This window comes from Mandrillus leucophaeus, unplaced genomic scaffold (genome assembly GCF_000951045.1).
Source record: "Mandrillus leucophaeus isolate KB7577 unplaced genomic scaffold, Mleu.le_1.0 Scaffold194, whole genome shotgun sequence".
In the NCBI taxonomy this organism is placed as follows: Eukaryota; Metazoa; Chordata; class Mammalia; order Primates; family Cercopithecidae; genus Mandrillus; species Mandrillus leucophaeus.
Genome location: NW_012101965.1, coordinates 1,145,356 through 1,162,876, shown reverse-complemented (window position 1 = coordinate 1,162,876; position 17,521 = coordinate 1,145,356). Strand labels below are relative to the sequence as shown.

Sequence of the window (17,521 nt, the reverse complement as noted above, 5' to 3'; positions counted from 1 at the left end):
AATCCCTCTCATCTGTAGGGCAACCATATGACCTGGTTTACCTGTGGGTATTTAAGGTTATGCCTATAATGTAATTATTATAAACACTCAGTTTTGAAATCTAGGAAGTACGGCTGTAAGTAGAATTATTTTTGATTGCGCAGTGTCTAGCATGTAGTAAATATTTGACATACATTTGCTTTAAACTGGTTTGTTTGCTTTTAGAATAGTTGCTGCTAATTCTAGTCATCATACAGTTAAGAACACTGGGCTGTGTACATCAGAAATTTGACTGTAGATTGTTAGGAAAATGCATTGCACAAACACACACTGAAAGTGCTCACACATACATATTAGAAAATAAAGGTTGTAGATTTCAATCAGTCACTGAAAAACAAAGCATTTCTTAACCACATGACTTAAGAATAGGTATTTTGTTTTTGTTTTTTTGAGACAGTCTTACCCTGTCGCCCAGGCTAGAGTGCAGAGGCGTGATCTGGGCTCACTGCAACTTCTGCCTCCCGGGTTCAAACAATTCTTCTGCCTCAGCCTCTTGAGTAGCTGGGACTGCAGGCATGCGTCACCACACCCAGATAATTTTTTATATTTTTGGTAGAGATGGGGTTTCACCATGTTGGCTAGGCTGGTCTCTTGGTGGCTCACACCTGTAATCCCAGCACTTTGGGAGGCCCAGGCAGACGGATCACTTGATGTCAGGAATTTGAGAATAGGTTTTAAATGGAGAAAATAATTCACGTGCACATTTTTCTAGGATTTCTCATTGTACATTGGATCGAAGATGGCTTTAGGCATGTTATTTTAGAGCTTAATGATTTTATAGGATTCTCAGTCTTGCTTGATTTTCCAGTACAATTCCCCTGGTCATAGTTCTGCCTCTGGAAATTGATTGCTTTGTTTGATTTCAGTATTTGCCATCATGACTCCATTACCCTAAGATGGTGGCCTTTTGTTAAAGATGCTGGGGGCACAGGATGCTTAGCGTAGCTGTAAGGGAAGACCTTTATGTCCACCTGGTAAGATAGTCCTGTGCCCCGGCTACTCTCACTCTGGTGCTTCTGTTCATTCTCCTTGCTAAGTTTTCACTTGTGTACCATTGCTTCTGATTTTACTAACTTAATTCCTTTATTTCTATTAGCTAAACTTGATGCCTCTTCTACCCTCTGAATAGGTTATTCCTCTGAAATTACACTAGAATCAGTATTTACTAACCTCAACAGCCATTTCCAAAATCAGTGCCTCTTAGGGCTTTAGCTCTGTAGGGGTGTGTGTTCATGATATGCTTGGTCTCTTGGGAGGATTCAGAAAATGTATTCAGGAATGTAGAACACTCCCTCGCATGCCTTGGCAATGTGGTATTAATAGAATCCTATGTTAGGCAAGTTGAGTTACATGATGCTTTTTAAATCCAAGAATTTCAGGAAGGATAATTGGGCTTAGAAAGATACTTATTCTCTGCCTGTTTCCCATCACTCTTTCCCTGCTTCCCTCTCCTCCTAGAACAGAATGTTAGAGTGAAAGCTATACCAACGCAGGCTTGGAATCGATGGGGCCTACCAAAGCATTCCCACTGTCTGTGTTAATTCCATTTCTATCCTTACACAATTACTAAATTTCTTCTCTCCTTTAACTAAATTCAAATCTATTTCTAAGGGAAGCGAAGTCAAAATGGTTCAAAACAAAACCCTAAGAACTCCAGAGATACAAAATGTGCTAGGTTGCCCTCCCAGTAGCCTTGCCAGGAGATGTGGCTGCTTCGCCTTCACGGCCTGTGGGTCCACGCCTGAGCGCTGTTCTCCACAGATCGTGCACCTGGGAAGAAGTTCAGTGATGAGCAGAAAACGAAACCAGCAGATACTCAGCCTGTCAACCATGAAATGCTCAGACAAAAGACCAAGGAAAGTGGCTTACAGCTCTCCTAAGTGGTCAGGTTTTTCCCTGTGTGTTTTGAAGGAGTTGGCTGGTTTCTAGGCTACTTTTTGCCTTGTGCATTCTACTTGTTTGTGTAGGGCCGGCTGTTATATGCATACACACTGTGTGCGTGCGGGTGTGTATCTAGTGGAAGGTGCTTACGTTTTAAACAGCTCCTTTAATGGTGTGACTCATGCATGGCCACGATCACCTGTTTTCCAGACTGCTGCAACCCACGCAAAAGCTGCCGCGTTCAGTCTCCAAGGAGACTCTCAGGCCAGTTACCTTGGCAATGCGTTCCCTGCCAGTGAGTCTGATAATCTCGGGGTTGAAGAATTCACCGTGGCACACTTTGCCAATAGCTTAATGACTCATAGCTTTTCTATGGACTTATTTCCAATGATTTCAGAAATTGAGAGTCTTTCCTGTCTAGAGTTGTTTTCGTTTTGTGATGCTAGACTGACAGTTTGAAAGAAAAAGAGAAATTTTTGAATTGGAGCATTTAATAATTCTTCTTCTTAATAACAGGTCAAGTGATTGGTCAGAATGTTTAACCGAGACTACAGTGAAGGCCATCCTTCCAGAAGTGATTTTTAAAATATGGCTTACAGTTGATACCATGGCCCTCTGATTTGTCCTGTCCACTCTCTTCCTCGTAAAGCAAACAAATTGAACATTCTGAAATACAGATCTGGTCATGTCACTCTTATACCTCCAAATAAAGTCCAGACATCTTAGCATGGCCTACAGGACCCTTCCTGATTGGGCCTCTGTCCACCTCTCAGGCTGATACCATCCTCACACCCTGCGCTTTAGCCACAACCTCTCAGCCCAGATCCCTTCCTCCTCCACCCCCACATTTTGTGACACCTCTTCCTGTGCCTCACCATGCCACAGTCTCCTACTTGAACTTGAGAATCTACTAAGACAGCATGTCCTGTGGACATTCTTTCTAAGAGGGTACTCCTGCCATATGGTCTCACAGAACCTTGTGTTCACAGCCCTTCCCACCCGTGCTTTATCTACTGGCTTATATGTCTGTCCAGTCCCGTAAGAGTGAAGAAACCTGCTGTTTCATGTCAAGAGCTACGTCGTGGTCAAAAGCGTAGGGAAGCTTGTAGGACTAGAAGCCTGGAAATGTGAGGTCCTTACCTGGCCCAAGAATGGCTCATGATTTCTTACTCTTCCTCCATCCATCACCTTCCTCTTGGCAAATAGGAATAATTTTTGTGGAGACTCAGCCTTTCCCCATTTCTTCTTCTACTCTCAAAGGGTGTGGTAGACAGAGTATATCCAAATATAAGTGACTTTCCCTTCTACAGAATAATAACATTATTTAATCATTATACAGCTCTCTTTAGACAAGGGAGATTTTAGAATATGGGTCGGGAAACTTTTTCTATAAAGGGCTACAAACTATCTCTGTCTCTTGTCTTTGTTTTTGTTTAGTTCTATAAACCTTAAAAGAAAATAAAAACAGTATTTTTAGTGAAGAGGCCACAAGAGGCTTTAGGGCATAATATCAATGTTGGGGTATTTAATGGCACATAAATAAAGGACTCCATCCCTCTTACTATCCTGTGTCTTACAATTGCACGGTCTTTCTCAATTTGGCAGTTGTGTGGATGTAACCTCTGGCCCTAGCACTGTCTACTGTTAACTTTTCTTTGCTTCCTTCCTCTCTCCTCAAGTTTCTAGTTGGCCTGTCATGAGCATTTCTGTTCCTTCCACCCCCTTCTCCTGGGACTTATTTGAACTGTTAAAGACACTAGACTTCCTGACTTCCTTTGGACATTTATTTATTTTAAATTAGGTGAAAGAGACACAACCAAAAATTATTTTTATAAGCAAGTTTTTCCTTTTTCTGAGTATTCCCATTCCACTTTACTGAGTGAACTCTCTAAGAAAGGATTTATTATGTGTTTGCAATAAACATGTCCCTGAAAATTAAATTCTTCCTTAGCCCTATCTGTCACTTTTGTCACCTACCTGGATTTTAATACTTTCTGGTAGGCTGGGGAGAGAAGTTAATCTGGATATTAGGAATGTGTTCCCCATAAAGTTGTCTGTTTTCTTCATCTGGCTCTGTTCCTCTATGAGGAACCCCATAATAATAACTTGGACACAAAATAATTTCTCCACAGAAAAATCACGTTTCCTCAATAAGGAAGAAAAGTCTAATGCAAGTTCATAAAGTGTTCACCAATGAAAAGATAATGTGGTAAACGGTCTCTTGAAAGGTTTAGATAATATAAAAATTAGCATTTCTGCCATAAACTACGGACTTTAGTTAATATATCAATTTTTTATTAATTGTGGCAAATGTACTATACCAATGTAAGGTTTAATAATAGTTCAATATGGTAACTCTGTTTCATGGTCAGTTTTTTGTAAATCTTCAAGTGCTCTAAAAAAGTAAAGTTTATTAGTAAAAAAAAAAAAAAAAAAAAAAAAAAATTCACCCAACTGTATTATTTTGCTGAGGTTGCTGTAACAAAGTGCCATAAACTGAGTACCTTAAACAGTAATTTATTGTATTACGGTTCTGGAGCCTGTAAGTTCAAGATCAAGGCTTCAGTGGGGTTGGTTTCTCCTGAGAACGGAGAGAGAAGGATCTCCTCAGGCTTCTCTCCTCACCTTGTAGATGGCTGTCTTTTCCCTGTGTCTCTTCACACTGTCTTCCCTCAATGAATGTCTCTGTGTCCAAATTTCCATTTCTTTAAGGACAGAGTCATGTTGGATTAGCATCCCCCCAGTGAACTGAGTCTAACTTGATCACCTCTGTAAGGACCTATCTCCAGATAAAGTCACATTCAGAGGTGCTGGAGATTAGGACTCCAACCTGTGAATTTGGGGAGAGAGACAGAGTTCAACCCATAATGCTAACCTTCCCCCAAAAACTAGCACTTTGGTAACGCCTACCATTTTTCCAAGCATGTTTCCACACATTACCTCTTTAATTTTGTCTTGTCTTTTGTCTGCATTTGTGTCGGTTCTGCTCTTCCACAGTGACAGCCAGCAGCTGCAGCTTCTCTACCTGGAGTGCATCCTGTCTGTGCTCAGCAGCTCCTCCTCCTCCATGCACCTGCACAGGCGCTTCACGGACCTGATCTGGTGAGCACCCACTCCTGACGCCCCCATGCTGACACTAACCCAAGGGCTTCTGCTGGCTGTGTCTCTGGGTCCCTCTCCATGAAGTCCATGACCCACCAGTAGTAGTTTCATCTGTGCATAAATGTCATAGAGAGAAAGCAGGGAAATTGTGGCCAGGTACAGTTGCTCATACCTGTAATCTCAGCACTTTGGGAGGCCGAGGCGGGCAGATTGCTTGAGGCCAGGAGTTCGAGACCAGCCTTGGCAACATGATGAAACTTAGTCTCTACTAAAAGTATAAAAATAGCTGGGCATGGTGGTTGTGGGCACCTGTAATCCCAGCTTCTTGGAAGGCAGAGGCATGAGAATTGCTTGAACCCAGGAGGTGGAGGTTGCAGCGAGTGGAGATCAAGCCACTGCACTCCAGCCTGGGTGACAGAGTAAGACTATCAGAAAATAATAATAATAATAATAGTAATAATAATAATAGGCCAGGTGCAGTGACTCACACTCCCAGCACTTTGGGAAACCTAGGTGGGCGGATCACAAGGTCAGGAGTTCGAGGCCAACACAGTGAAACCCTGTCTCTACTAAAAATACAAAAATTAGCTGAGTGTGATGGTGGGCGCCTGTAATCCCAGCTACTTGGGAGGCTGAGGCAGGAGAATCACTTGAACCTGGGAGGTGGAGATTGCGGTGAGCTGAGATCGCGCCATTGCACTCCAGTCTGGGTGACAAAGCTAGACTCTGTCTCAAAAAATATATAATAATAATAATAATAATAATAATAAAGCAGATAAATTGTTTTGTTGACATCCATCAGACCAAAATCTGCAGAAAAACCGATGATGATTATGGCAGAATATGCTTCCAAGGCCCTCTTTGGTTTATATCATAGGATCATGAGATACCAGCACCAGAAAATTTTTCTGCGTTTTCAGCTCGTTCAAAAAGCAGATAACTTATGCAGGGAGCAAGAGATACTGAGCTTTACTCCTAGCCCTAGCTCCATCTCAACCCGAATACTAGTCTCTTAATCATAGTCAGAGATTCCCAGAAGTGACAGGCCCCGCAGGCAGGCAGCTGCTTGTTCTGGATCCCTGGGCTTATCGACAGGAAGGAAGCCAAATGGCAGGTGTCAGTGTGGAATTTGCAATTAACTTCTCAAATGGTAAATAATTTTGTTATTTATAGTAATATGAAACTTTATAACAGCCATTTCGCATTTTGAGTCCATTTCTTCACTTATGATGGTTTCTTAATGCTTCTCTTATATATTATTTCATTCATGCTAGCTCAATTTATGAGTAAAAGTATTGTTGAAATACCCAGAAATGTTAGAGAGACTTAGAAAACGGGCAAAATGTAGCCAAAAGAAGAAGCAGTAAAGAGCCCCACTCTTGTCATTTCTGCAGCATCTGTTTACTCGCAGAGTAAATGTTATCATTTGTCTTGTGGGGAAACTTACTTTTCTCACCATCTCTTCCCAGGAAAAACCTCTGCCCTGCTCTCATCGTCATCCTGGGGAATCCAATTCATGACAAAACCATCACCTCTGCTCACAGCAGCAGCACCAGTACCAGCCTGGAGTCGGACTCTGCATCTCCAGGAGTGTCTGATCATGGCCGGGGATCAGGCTGCTCCTGCACTGCTCCAGCCCTGAGCGGGCCCGTGGCTCGGACTATCTATTACATTGCAGCCGAGCTGGTCCGGCTGGTGGGGTCCGTGGACTCCATGAAGCCCGTGCTGCAGTCCCTCTACCACCGAGTGCTGCTGTACCCCCCACCCCAGCACCGTGTGGAAGCCATCAAAATAATGAAAGAGGTGAGAAGGCACTGGAGATCGCCACCAGGTTTACAAGGTTTACAGGTTACAAGTTTCGCATACAAGAAACGCTCAGAAAAGGCTTGTCAATCACTTGCCAGAACTTCATTGCTGCCTCATGGTGTCCACTAACGAATGCTGTGTCTAGAGTCTGTGAGTGTGAACGTGTATTGCGAACCTGGGTGAGAGGGGTCAGTGATGTTCAGTGATGCAAAACCATTTGAGAATCGAGCTAGTGCTTGGTAAGACTCTGTTAGATGTGTACCTGACCAGGCCCATGCTGAGATTTCATTCTTCTACCTTAGGTGCTGTTTGTGCAGATATATGTGTTTATTCGCCTTTGCCAACATTAGATTTCAAAATGATTTTATACTCAGGTGGCACATTATCCCAAAAAAAAGAGTTTTGCCAGTCTCTGCTAAGAGGAATCCTTTGTTCCATTCTTTTGCCTCATTTCTCCCAAATGTCACGACCCCAGCGAGAACATAAAGGTTGTCCAGATTGCAGTAGCCATCCCAGTGTGCTGCTTCATAGTTTTGAGGCAGAATTAGGCTTATTTTTGAAGGTGCTTCAAACAAAGATTCCTCTGCCTTCTCTCAGAAAACCAAAAGGAAAAGTCATCAGTGTTTTTGTATTTGTGAATCTGATCATAAAGGTCCAATTGCAACATTGCATTTCCTTTTGGTATCTCACCCCTGCAAAAACCAGAGTAGCAAAATTCCCTTGTTGATGATTAATTTATTTTAAGCAATCATTGCCGCCAACCAATATCTGAGAAGTTAAATTTGAATTCTTTCTTGGTGTTTTAATGAGATTTTATTGTTATGACTATTGGAAAGTTCTGACCCACTATTTCTAGAAATTAAGGAGTGGCCCAGATTTCATGGCTGTTAAGAAAATCTATGAGCCCATGATAATATTTACCATTCTTTTTCTTGCCTATTATATGCCAGGTACTTCACATATATTATTTTTATTATTCATAATAAATTTGTGAGGTTGTATATCAACTTTTATTTATTTATTTATTTCGAGACAGGGTCTCACTCTGTTGCCCAGGCTGGAGTGCAGTGGCACAATCACGGCTCAATGCAGCATGGACCTCCTGAGTTCAAGTGATCCTCCTACCTCAGTCTCCTGAGTAGCTGGGACCACAGGTGCATGACACCACACCTGGCTAATTTTTGTATTTTTTGTAGAGACATGTTGCCCAGGCTGGTCTCAAACTCCTGAGCTCAAGCAATCCGCCTGCCTCAGTCTTCCAAAGTGCTAGGGTTACAGGTATGAGCCACTGTGCCCGGCCATCGACTTTATTTTTACCAATTAAGAATGTTACTTCTTTTCCCCACCAGACCTTCAGGCAATGGAGATCAAAAGGCCAGCTTTAAGAACTGATCTTCACTAGATGGGCAGATATAATACAACTTTGGAGGCCGGTGAGACTAGACCACTCTTCACCACTCAGACAGCAGTGGCCCTTCCCCAGGGTCCTCCCCTATACCTGTTCAACTTGCATCCTGGAGGGGCAAGCATGGGCTTCCTCTGATTAGCAGATCCCCAGGAAGATGGGAGAGAAAGGGGCTAGCAAGGCATGCTCAGCTCCTTATCCTAAATTCACTGTTCTGATCAGGGGCTCTTCCTATACCTGGAAGAAATGAGAGGAAAGGAGAAGAGAGGCCTAGAATTTTACTGCACTGGATGTTCCTCCTCATAGAAATGTGATGCCAGAGGAAAAGGAAATTCCCTCCCACAAAGAAACTTAGGCTTGAGGAGGTCAAATGGTTTGCCCAAAGTCCCAAAGAAAAAGAAGGTGCAAACCCTGGACCCACTGACCCTAATCCCATGGTCTTTTGCTGTATCATTCTTATCACTGGACTTGACTCTCACATTGCAGTGCAGATGACCCCCAGCAGCCCGTTTCTTGGTGTTGGTTCTGCTGCCCATTTCAGGAGCCTGAGTTTAAGAGTCAGGGTTCGACAATGAGATCACCTGGACTCGGGAAGGGGAACATCACACACTGGGGCCTATTATGGAGAGGGGGGAGGGGGGAGGGATTGCATTGGGAGTTATACCTGATGTAAATGACGAGTTGATGGGTGCTGATGAGTTGATGGGTGTAGCACACCAACATGGCACAAGTATACATATGTAACAAACCTGCACGTTATGCACATGTACCGTAGAACTTAAAGTATAATAATATAAAAAAAAAAAAAAAGTCAGGATTCGAATCCTCTTTCTGCCACTCACTGACTATGTGATATAGGTAAATCATTTAACTCTGAACTTAAAAGTTTTCTCATGGGTACCTTGTTATAATATTCCAAAGGTTGCAAATTCAAAATGCACTAAAGTTTGCCTAAGTACTTTGTAAGTATCAAGTGCTAAACAAATATGTGGTGTACTTATTGCTCTTGTAAGGAAGAGAAAAAACATATGGAGGCTGAAAATAGTTGGTTCAGTTCTAGCTGGCCTCCCTCTCCTGCCTGTTTTATTCCTTTTGTCTTACTGGATTTATGTCCATAAATCACCACTGTTAACAATTTTCCCATGGCCCAGGGCACTCTAATGGCTCTTCATTTGACTCTCCCATCAAGGCTGAGTTACTGTGCCCAACTTCTAGAGCCTTCTTCCATCATTTGCATTTTCCATCACTTCCCAGGATGCACCTTCATCCCATTGACTTCTTTGTTCAATTCCCACCTCCTCGCCTCTTCAGGGTTTCCTGTCCCTTAGTCCTGTGGGCCACTCCCCCCTCACAGAATTGAGTGGTTAATTGCAACAGGCTAGACATTAGCTTATTTACAAACTCCCTTAGGAAGATAATATTATGCCCATTTTCCAGATGGGAAAGCTGAGGCTCTGGGGGGAGAAGTCACTTGCCCAAAGTCCTTCACGTTGTGAGTCGTAAGGCTAAGATGGTGAAGCCTGATGTTTTAAGTATGGCTGCTTCTTTGCTATCAAAATCCTTGTCCTTCACGGCTGGGCTTCCTCAGACCACTGATCGTGTTCTTCTTTAAATTCCATCCCGCCATTTAGCAATTGATTATACGCCCCATCACACTGATTGTTTCACAATAGAATGGGGAACAAGCTTCTTGTCTCCTCAACTAGACTTTTCTGTGTAGATTGCTTCTGTATGTTTTCCCCTAGTATTTAACACTATAATGCTTGAATCAGAATAAGTGTTTAGCAACTTTTGACTGACTGACATGTGGACCTGAAGACAAAATGTCTACAAAGAGGCTATTTTATAAGCAGCGGCAACCTTTCTTTTCCCCTCAGAAATGACAGGCACTAGAGCAGTCACTGCCCACAGTAGAGCCGCTTGATACCTGGATGCTAAGTACATACTTTGCGTATGGCATACGTAAGTCTCTAAATGTGTTTTAAATAATTTGCTTTGTACTACAAAAGGAAGTTAGTTATGTTTTTCTGTTCAACATACATGTTCTATCTTCCCAAGGTCATTTTGCAGAGGTGATGCTAGAATTTGATGGTAGTACCCAAGTAGCACGTCCAGGCAGTGCTGCCCCAAGGAGCCCAGCAGACTAATTGGGGCCAAGATGTTCTAAAAAGCAGCACCTCCACTTTATACGACAAAATCAATCATTTGGGAAAGTTGGTAACCTAGATACCAAAATGTGCAGGGCTTGTGCACACAAAGAAAATCACTGGGTTCCCAGGATGTTTGTTTAGCCTTTTGGAGCTTGTACGCTTGGTGTGTTATTTCCCTGTTCTAGTTTTAGTTTGTCACTCTGCCATATGCAGTGTGTGCCTATTGATCAAGGACATACAGGACATCTTTGGTTTTCAAAGCACAGCCCCTTTTTTGTTTCTGATTTCCCCTTAAAATGAACAGTAATGAAAAAGTACAGCTTGCTTCCTTTTCTCTCCTATGGCTCAGCTTTAGAAGTTTCCTAGTCTTTATCAGACCTCTGGCACCCCAGCCACAGATCCCACAACTCTCATTCCCACCTGAAGAAGCTGAGATTAAAACATCTTTCCTTTTAGTATTTGTCAAGGGTTCTCCAGAAACCTTATCAATCCCTCCCTTTCCCTCCAGATTCTGAAGCAATTGAGAAATAAGCACAAGATTAATGTGGGAATTAAAATAGATTATCTTGGGAGGCCAAGATGGGCGGATCACCTGAGGTCAGATGTTCAAGATCAGACTGGCCAACATGGTGAAACCCCGTCTCTACTAAAAATACAAAAAAATTAGCCTGGCGTGGTAGCACATACCTGTGGTCCCAGCTTCTTGGGAGACTGAGGCAGGAGAGTCTCTTGAACCCAGTAGGCAGAGGTTGCAGTGAGCCGAGATTGTGCTGCTATACTCCAGTCTGGGTGACAGAGCAATATTCCATCTTTAAAAAAAATTAGTGAATTTATTAACAGTGAATATCTAATTTATTACCGGTGAAGCTGAATTTTAAATTGTGGTAGAATCCCAGGAGACAGTGAGGTTTTCCACTCCATCTTTTGGAAATGCACTTATCCTTCCAGCAAGAGATGGAGCATCCTGAGGCTCAGAGGGTCCAGCCACGGGGCTGCAGGCCTGTAGAGGGGGGGTGAGAGAGAGAGAGGGAAAGAGAGAGCCTGCCAGACTTTAGCCCCAGCATTGTCACTCTTTTTTTGATGTCAACAAAAAGTGGAAGCTTCATTTCTATTCCTCCCGGAGAGCAGAAATGTTCAATTTCTGTGGTAAGAAAGAAATATGGAGAGAGGGAAAGAGGAGAGTCACTTAAAATACAGCTTCTTCTGTGTAATGGACCTTTTCCTGCTTTGCTTGGAGTATCAATCACTTTGAAGATGAATGGACATACGGTGGGATGTCTGCTGCAGACACACTGCATTAACCATCTTTCTTTGAATCAATTTAGCCTTGAGTTGACATCTTCTATAGACTTCTACCGTATGTATATAAAAATGAGTTAGAAATGAACAATTATGAACAGTCTACATATGAAAACTTGTGAGAAGCAGTAAATGGGAAGATATGTATAGCTTTAACTCCTTATATTGAAAAACAGAAAACCTTAATGTCCTAATTCTCCAGCTTAGTTAGAAAAAAAAGAATAGAATAAATTCAAAGAAAGTAGAAAGGAGGAAAAATAAGGATAAAAGAAGAAAGTAATGTGACAAGGAAATATAGGGGATTTTAAAAAGCAGAAAATGTTAGGACTGAAAAGATCAAGAAAGTTGAAAAACTTTTCTCAAGAGCAATAAAAAAATTTCAAAACAGGTACAAATGAACAGAAATAAAAATGAAAAAATACCTAACTATAGATGTTACACACATTAAAGAAATAAAAGAGGGTATTAGAAAACCAGGTAAAATGGATAAGTCCCTAGGAAATAATGCAACTTTTAAAAAGTTGGTTCAAGAAGAAATTGAGGACCTGAATAGTCCTATAATCTTTAAAGAAATGGAGGAAGTAGTTGAAGGATTCCTATTAAAATTCTGGCCCCATGTAGCTTTAGAAACAAGTTATACAAGCATTCAAGGAACAGGTAATTCCAATCTTCCATGAACTTTTTCCGTGATGAGAAAGAGGGCATACTTCTCCACCCAGTTTATGAAGCTAGCCAACCTGGTACCAAAAGTAGACAGAAAGAGTCCAGGAAGGTTATATTAAAGGCCAATCTTACTAAAGAACAGAGATCCAAGTGTTTTCTAGTTCTGTGCTAGAAAAGATTTTTCAACAATCCCTCTGAGAATTTTCTTTGTCTAAGCCAGCGCTGAGCTGAGGAGCCAGGAGCCTGATACACACCATATGTCAAGAAGAAAACCTAAATCAGTCTTACTAAGATTGGAAGTTCCAAATAGTTGCGTTTCTCCTTATACTATATCACTCAGTAGGGAAAGTACATGTTTATTTGATCTCACAATTTAACAACCTTGTGCTTTTTTGTGATACTTACTTTTCTGTCACTCTTTTACCTTTTTCTTTAAGATACTCGGGAGCCCACAGCGTCTCTGTGACTTGGCAGGACCCAGCTCCATTGAATCAGAGTCCAGAAAAAGATCAATTTCAAAAAGAAAGTCTCATCTGGATCTCCTCAAACTGTATGATATTTATCCTTTTAGGTCTTTATTGAGGCTGCTTTTCTGAAGACTTTTAACTTTGCTTGCAAATCCCTGAGATTTTAAAAAATTCTACATTGTATGAAATGTGTCTATTTAATAATTCACCCACAAGCTACATGAGAAGACGTACCTCAATTTATTATAATCATGGAACTTTGTATATTTTCATATTGTCTTAAAACCAAATGTACCAAGTGAAATGTATAATAATTATTCATTGGGATTTTTTTAGAGAAGAACTTTTGACTTGCAATACTGTAGCTATAGGATTTCTTCACATGTAGCCCCCCTAGAAAACTGAATATTATAGGGCTCGTAATAGTTGTATTCACATACATCTGTTCAGGAATATGTTTACTTTATAGAGGAAGGTCCACATTATCATATAACCATTATCACTATTTTCTATTTGAAATACCGAGCATAATACAAAAGTGAGATTGTTCGGGAAGGTCATAAATGCTCATCGGGAGCTTCTATTTGTACCCAGGTAAACCAGCAAGCCAAGAGGGAGGGTGATTCAATGCAGACCCCCCCTTTTTTTTTTTGACAGAGTCTTGCTCTGTCGCCCAGGCTGGAGTGCGGTGGCGGGATCTCGGCTTACTGCAACCTCTGCCTTCCAGGTTCAAATGATTCTCCTGTTTCAGCCTCCCCAGTAGCTGGGATTACAGGCACACACCAACCACACCTGGTTAATTCTTTGTATTTTTAGTAGAGATGTGGTTTCATCTTGTTAGCCAGGCTAGTCTCAAACTCCTGACCTAAAGTGATCCACCTGCCTCAGCCTCCCAAAGTGCTGGGATTGCAGACATGAGCCACCATGCCTGGCCAATGCAGGCCACTTTATCTGAAGATTTTTCTCTGCCCACCTAAGCATGTTTGTTTCCTTTATTTATTGCCCGGACCATTTTGCTTTATGCAAATCAGACTATCCGTTTTGAATACTATGCTGTTAGTCAGTCTAACACTCTTGTTCCTTTCAGAGATATTTTCTATATTTTATGCATTTGTTCCATTTTCTCTTTTGAACACTGTTTAGCATCATGGATGGCATGACCGAAGCATGCATCAAGGGTGGCATCGAAGCTTGCTATGCAGCCGTGTCCTGTGTCTGCACCTTGCTGGGTGCCCTGGATGAGCTCAGCCAGGGGAAGGGCTTGAGCGAAGGTCAGGTGCAACTGCTGCTTCTGCGCCTTGAGGAGCTGAAGGATGGGGCTGAGTGGAGCCGAGATTCCATGGAGATCAATGAGGCTGACTTCCGCTGGCAGCGGCGAGTGCTGTCCTCGGAACACACGCCGTGGGAGTCAGGGAACGAGAGGAACCTTGACATCAGCATCAGTGTCACCACAGACACAGGCCAGACCACTCTCGAGGGAGAGTTGGGTCAGACTACACCTGAGGACCACTCGGGAAACCACAAGAACAGTCTCAAGTCGCCAGCCATCCCGGAGGGCAAGGAGACGCTGAGCAAAGTATTGGAAACAGAGGCGGTAGACCAGCCAGATGTCGTGCAGAGAAGCCACACAGTCCCTTACCCTGACATAACTAACTTCCTGTCAGTAGACTGCAGGACAAGGTCCTATGGATCTAGGTATAGTGAGAGCAATTTTAGTGTTGATGACCAAGACCTTTCTAGGACAGAATTTGATTCCTGTGATCAGTACTCAATGGCAGCAGAAAAGGACTCGGGCAGGTCCGACGTGTCAGACATTGGGTCGGACAACTGTTCTCTAGCCGATGAAGAGCAGACCCCCCGGGACTGCCTAGGCCACCGGTCCCTGCGAGCTGCCGCCCTGTCTCTCAAACTGCTGAAGAACCAGGAGGCGGATCAGCACAGTGCCAGGCTGTTCATACAGTCCCTGGAAGGCCTCCTCCCTCGGCTCCTGGCTCTCTCCAGTGTGGAGGAGGTGGACACTGCTCTGCAGAACTTTGCCTCTACTTTCTGCTCAGGTCTGTAAACAATTCTCTGCTGTATAGTCAACAAGATTATTCAGAGCAGTTTGCCTTAATGGGCAATTACTATCATGCTTATAGTTTGAAGTGCTCAAAGCATATTAATGAATCTTTGGGTTTCCCCAGTTTAAAAAGGGCAAAGACATCTAAGACCTATTAGTGGTGGTTTATTTGAATTCTACAGCAGTCGATGGCTGGAATATACTATGAGACTGATAAATGTATAGGATGTAAAGTAAAGAATGAGAAGTAGCTGCATTCTAGAAAGGTGCTACTGATAGAAACAACCTGACAGTCTGTAATTCTTAAAACACTGAATTATCAGTATGCTTCTATGTCTTGGTGTCTAAAATTCATAGAGCAATGTACTTTTGGCGTATCAAAAAGTAAACTATTTTGAATGCTGTCTTGGATCAGTTGCACTCCAAGTCCTCCCAATATCTTCTGAATTCTACTGAACATTCGAACAATGTGTGATAGTCCAGTATAGCTTGGTAACATTGCATTCCCCCATCTCAGACCCTTCCGTATGTTGAATTGTGAATCAGACCATAAACAGTGGTGCTGGGGGAATAGTGGCCAAATTACATCAGAGAATCATGCTGGTATTATTGAAGGGAAGGAGAGAATCACTTAGAGTTTTGGTGGAGGAAGCAGACAAAGAATACAGGGAAGTAGTAGCATTTCACATACTAAATAATTATTTTTAAGACAGTTTTCTTGAAAGATAATACAGAAAGAAAGCAATTAATGGGTACATAAAATGTATGGTAGGAATAAATGTTTGTGTGATACCAGGGAGGTCATCTGTACGTTTCCCTCAAATACAAGTGTCTCTTGACCACAGAATACTGAGGTGAATGAATCTCCCTAAGCCTGTGCTCAGATCCAAAGGGCTGACCCTGAGAACTGACACAGAACTGCTAAAAAGCCATGATCACTTGCTCGTCTACCACCTAACCTTGAACTTGTGTTTGTCATTGTGCTTGCTGCATTTATCATAGTCATTTGTTAATGCATCCACCATCCCTTCCACCCTCCCCTCTCTATACTCCGTGCTTTTTGAGGGCTGAGACCTTGTCTCACTTTTTATTTTCTAACAAAGAAAACTTCACACACATACATGAAAAAATTGTAGCCCAGTTACTGGAACTTGGTTAGAAGCTGACAGATGTGTAGCTTAATAAGTATCTTTAAGAAGCTGACAAATTGTCCTTTTTCAAGAGGACAAGTAAAAGACACTTAAAAATCTCCGTATATATGAGGAGGAACTTTTTTTTTTTTTTTTTGAGACGGAGTCTCACTCTGTCACCCAGGCTGGAGTGCAGTGGCGCAATCTCGGCTCACTGCAAGCTCCGCCTCCGAGGTTCATGCCATTCTCCTGGCTCAGCCTCTCAAGTAGCTGGGACTACAGGCGCCCATCACCAAGCCCGGATAATTTTTGTATTTTTAGTAGAGATGGGGTTTCACTGTGTTAGCCAGGACAGTCTTGATCTCCTGACCTTGCGATCCACCTGCCTTGGCCTCCCAAAGTGCTGGGATTACAGGCGTGAGCCACTGCCCGGCCGGAACATTTTTTAATATGAGAATGATCCAAAGTTGTAGCAAGCACCAAAGGAGACACAGAATTTTCACTCCAGAAATTTTCACATGACCTAGAAAAAGATGTAAAGAGACATGATTTCTCTACTTTCCTAATTTTTTTTTTTTGGAGGCGGAGTCTCGCTCTGTCGCCCAGGCTGGAGTGCAGTGGCCCATCTCCACTCACTGCCCTAATTCTTATATCCTAAGAATTTCACACCCTATTTCCTAATTTCACACCAATTTTTAAGGCTCCCTAACATAACTTTTTTCCTCACCATTTTTTCTTTTGGAGATAAGTATAACAAATGTTGGATTTTTTTATTTGTGTGTGAAACAAAATTCATGTTTCATTGGAAGACTAGGAAAATGTATACTCTTCTTAAAAAATTATAGTTCTCCCTAATATCTTTTATACCACTGTCATTTGACATTCTCTTATTGAACATTCTAAGGGTATGTTTTGTGCATGTTTGTGTCTGTCTCTCTGTCTTTTTATCCATCTCTCTCTCCCTTTCTCTCTCTCTCTCTCTCTGTCAGACACACCCATGCAAATACTCCTTCAACCAGCATTTATAGAGAAGCTGAATTGTGCTATATGCTAAGGTCCCAGGATATGTACAGCTTATTCTCAATCAATATTTATTGATTGTAAATTGATGAAGTTGTTCTTTGGTCTCTCTTTCTTTTTTTTTTTTTGGAACAGGGTCTGACTCTGTTACCCAGGCCGAAGTGCAGTGGCTCAGCTTCCCAAGTAGCTGAGACTGTAGGCACCACCACACCCAGCAATTTTTTTTTTTCTTTTGTAGATATGGGGTATTGGCCAGGCATGGTGGCTCACACCTGTAATCCCAGCACTTTAAGAGGCTGAGATGGGTGGATTGCTTGAGCTCAGGAGTTTGAGACCAGCCTAGGCAACATGGTGAGAACCTTTCTCTACAAAAAAATACAAAAATTAGCCAAGCATGGTGGTACACCTGTTGTCCCAGCCCCTCGGGAGGCTGAGGTGGGGGGATCACTTGGGCCTGGGAGGTTGAGGCTCCAGTTAGCCATGTTTGCACCACTGCCCTT

General features: G+C 42.4%; 1 protein-coding gene across 1 annotated transcript in view; it reads left to right on the top strand.

The window, feature by feature from the left end:
• The window catches only part of ARFGEF3 (ARFGEF family member 3), a 136,154-nt gene that overhangs the window by 46,177 nt on the left and 72,456 nt on the right, over positions 1-17,521 (top strand). Inside the window, 4 exon segments of the mRNA XM_011978416.1 lie at positions 4,918-5,022; positions 6,492-6,825; positions 12,783-12,895; positions 13,956-14,866. Of these exon segments, the coding sequence (XP_011833806.1) occupies positions 4,918-5,022; positions 6,492-6,825; positions 12,783-12,895; positions 13,956-14,866 (1,463 nt within the window).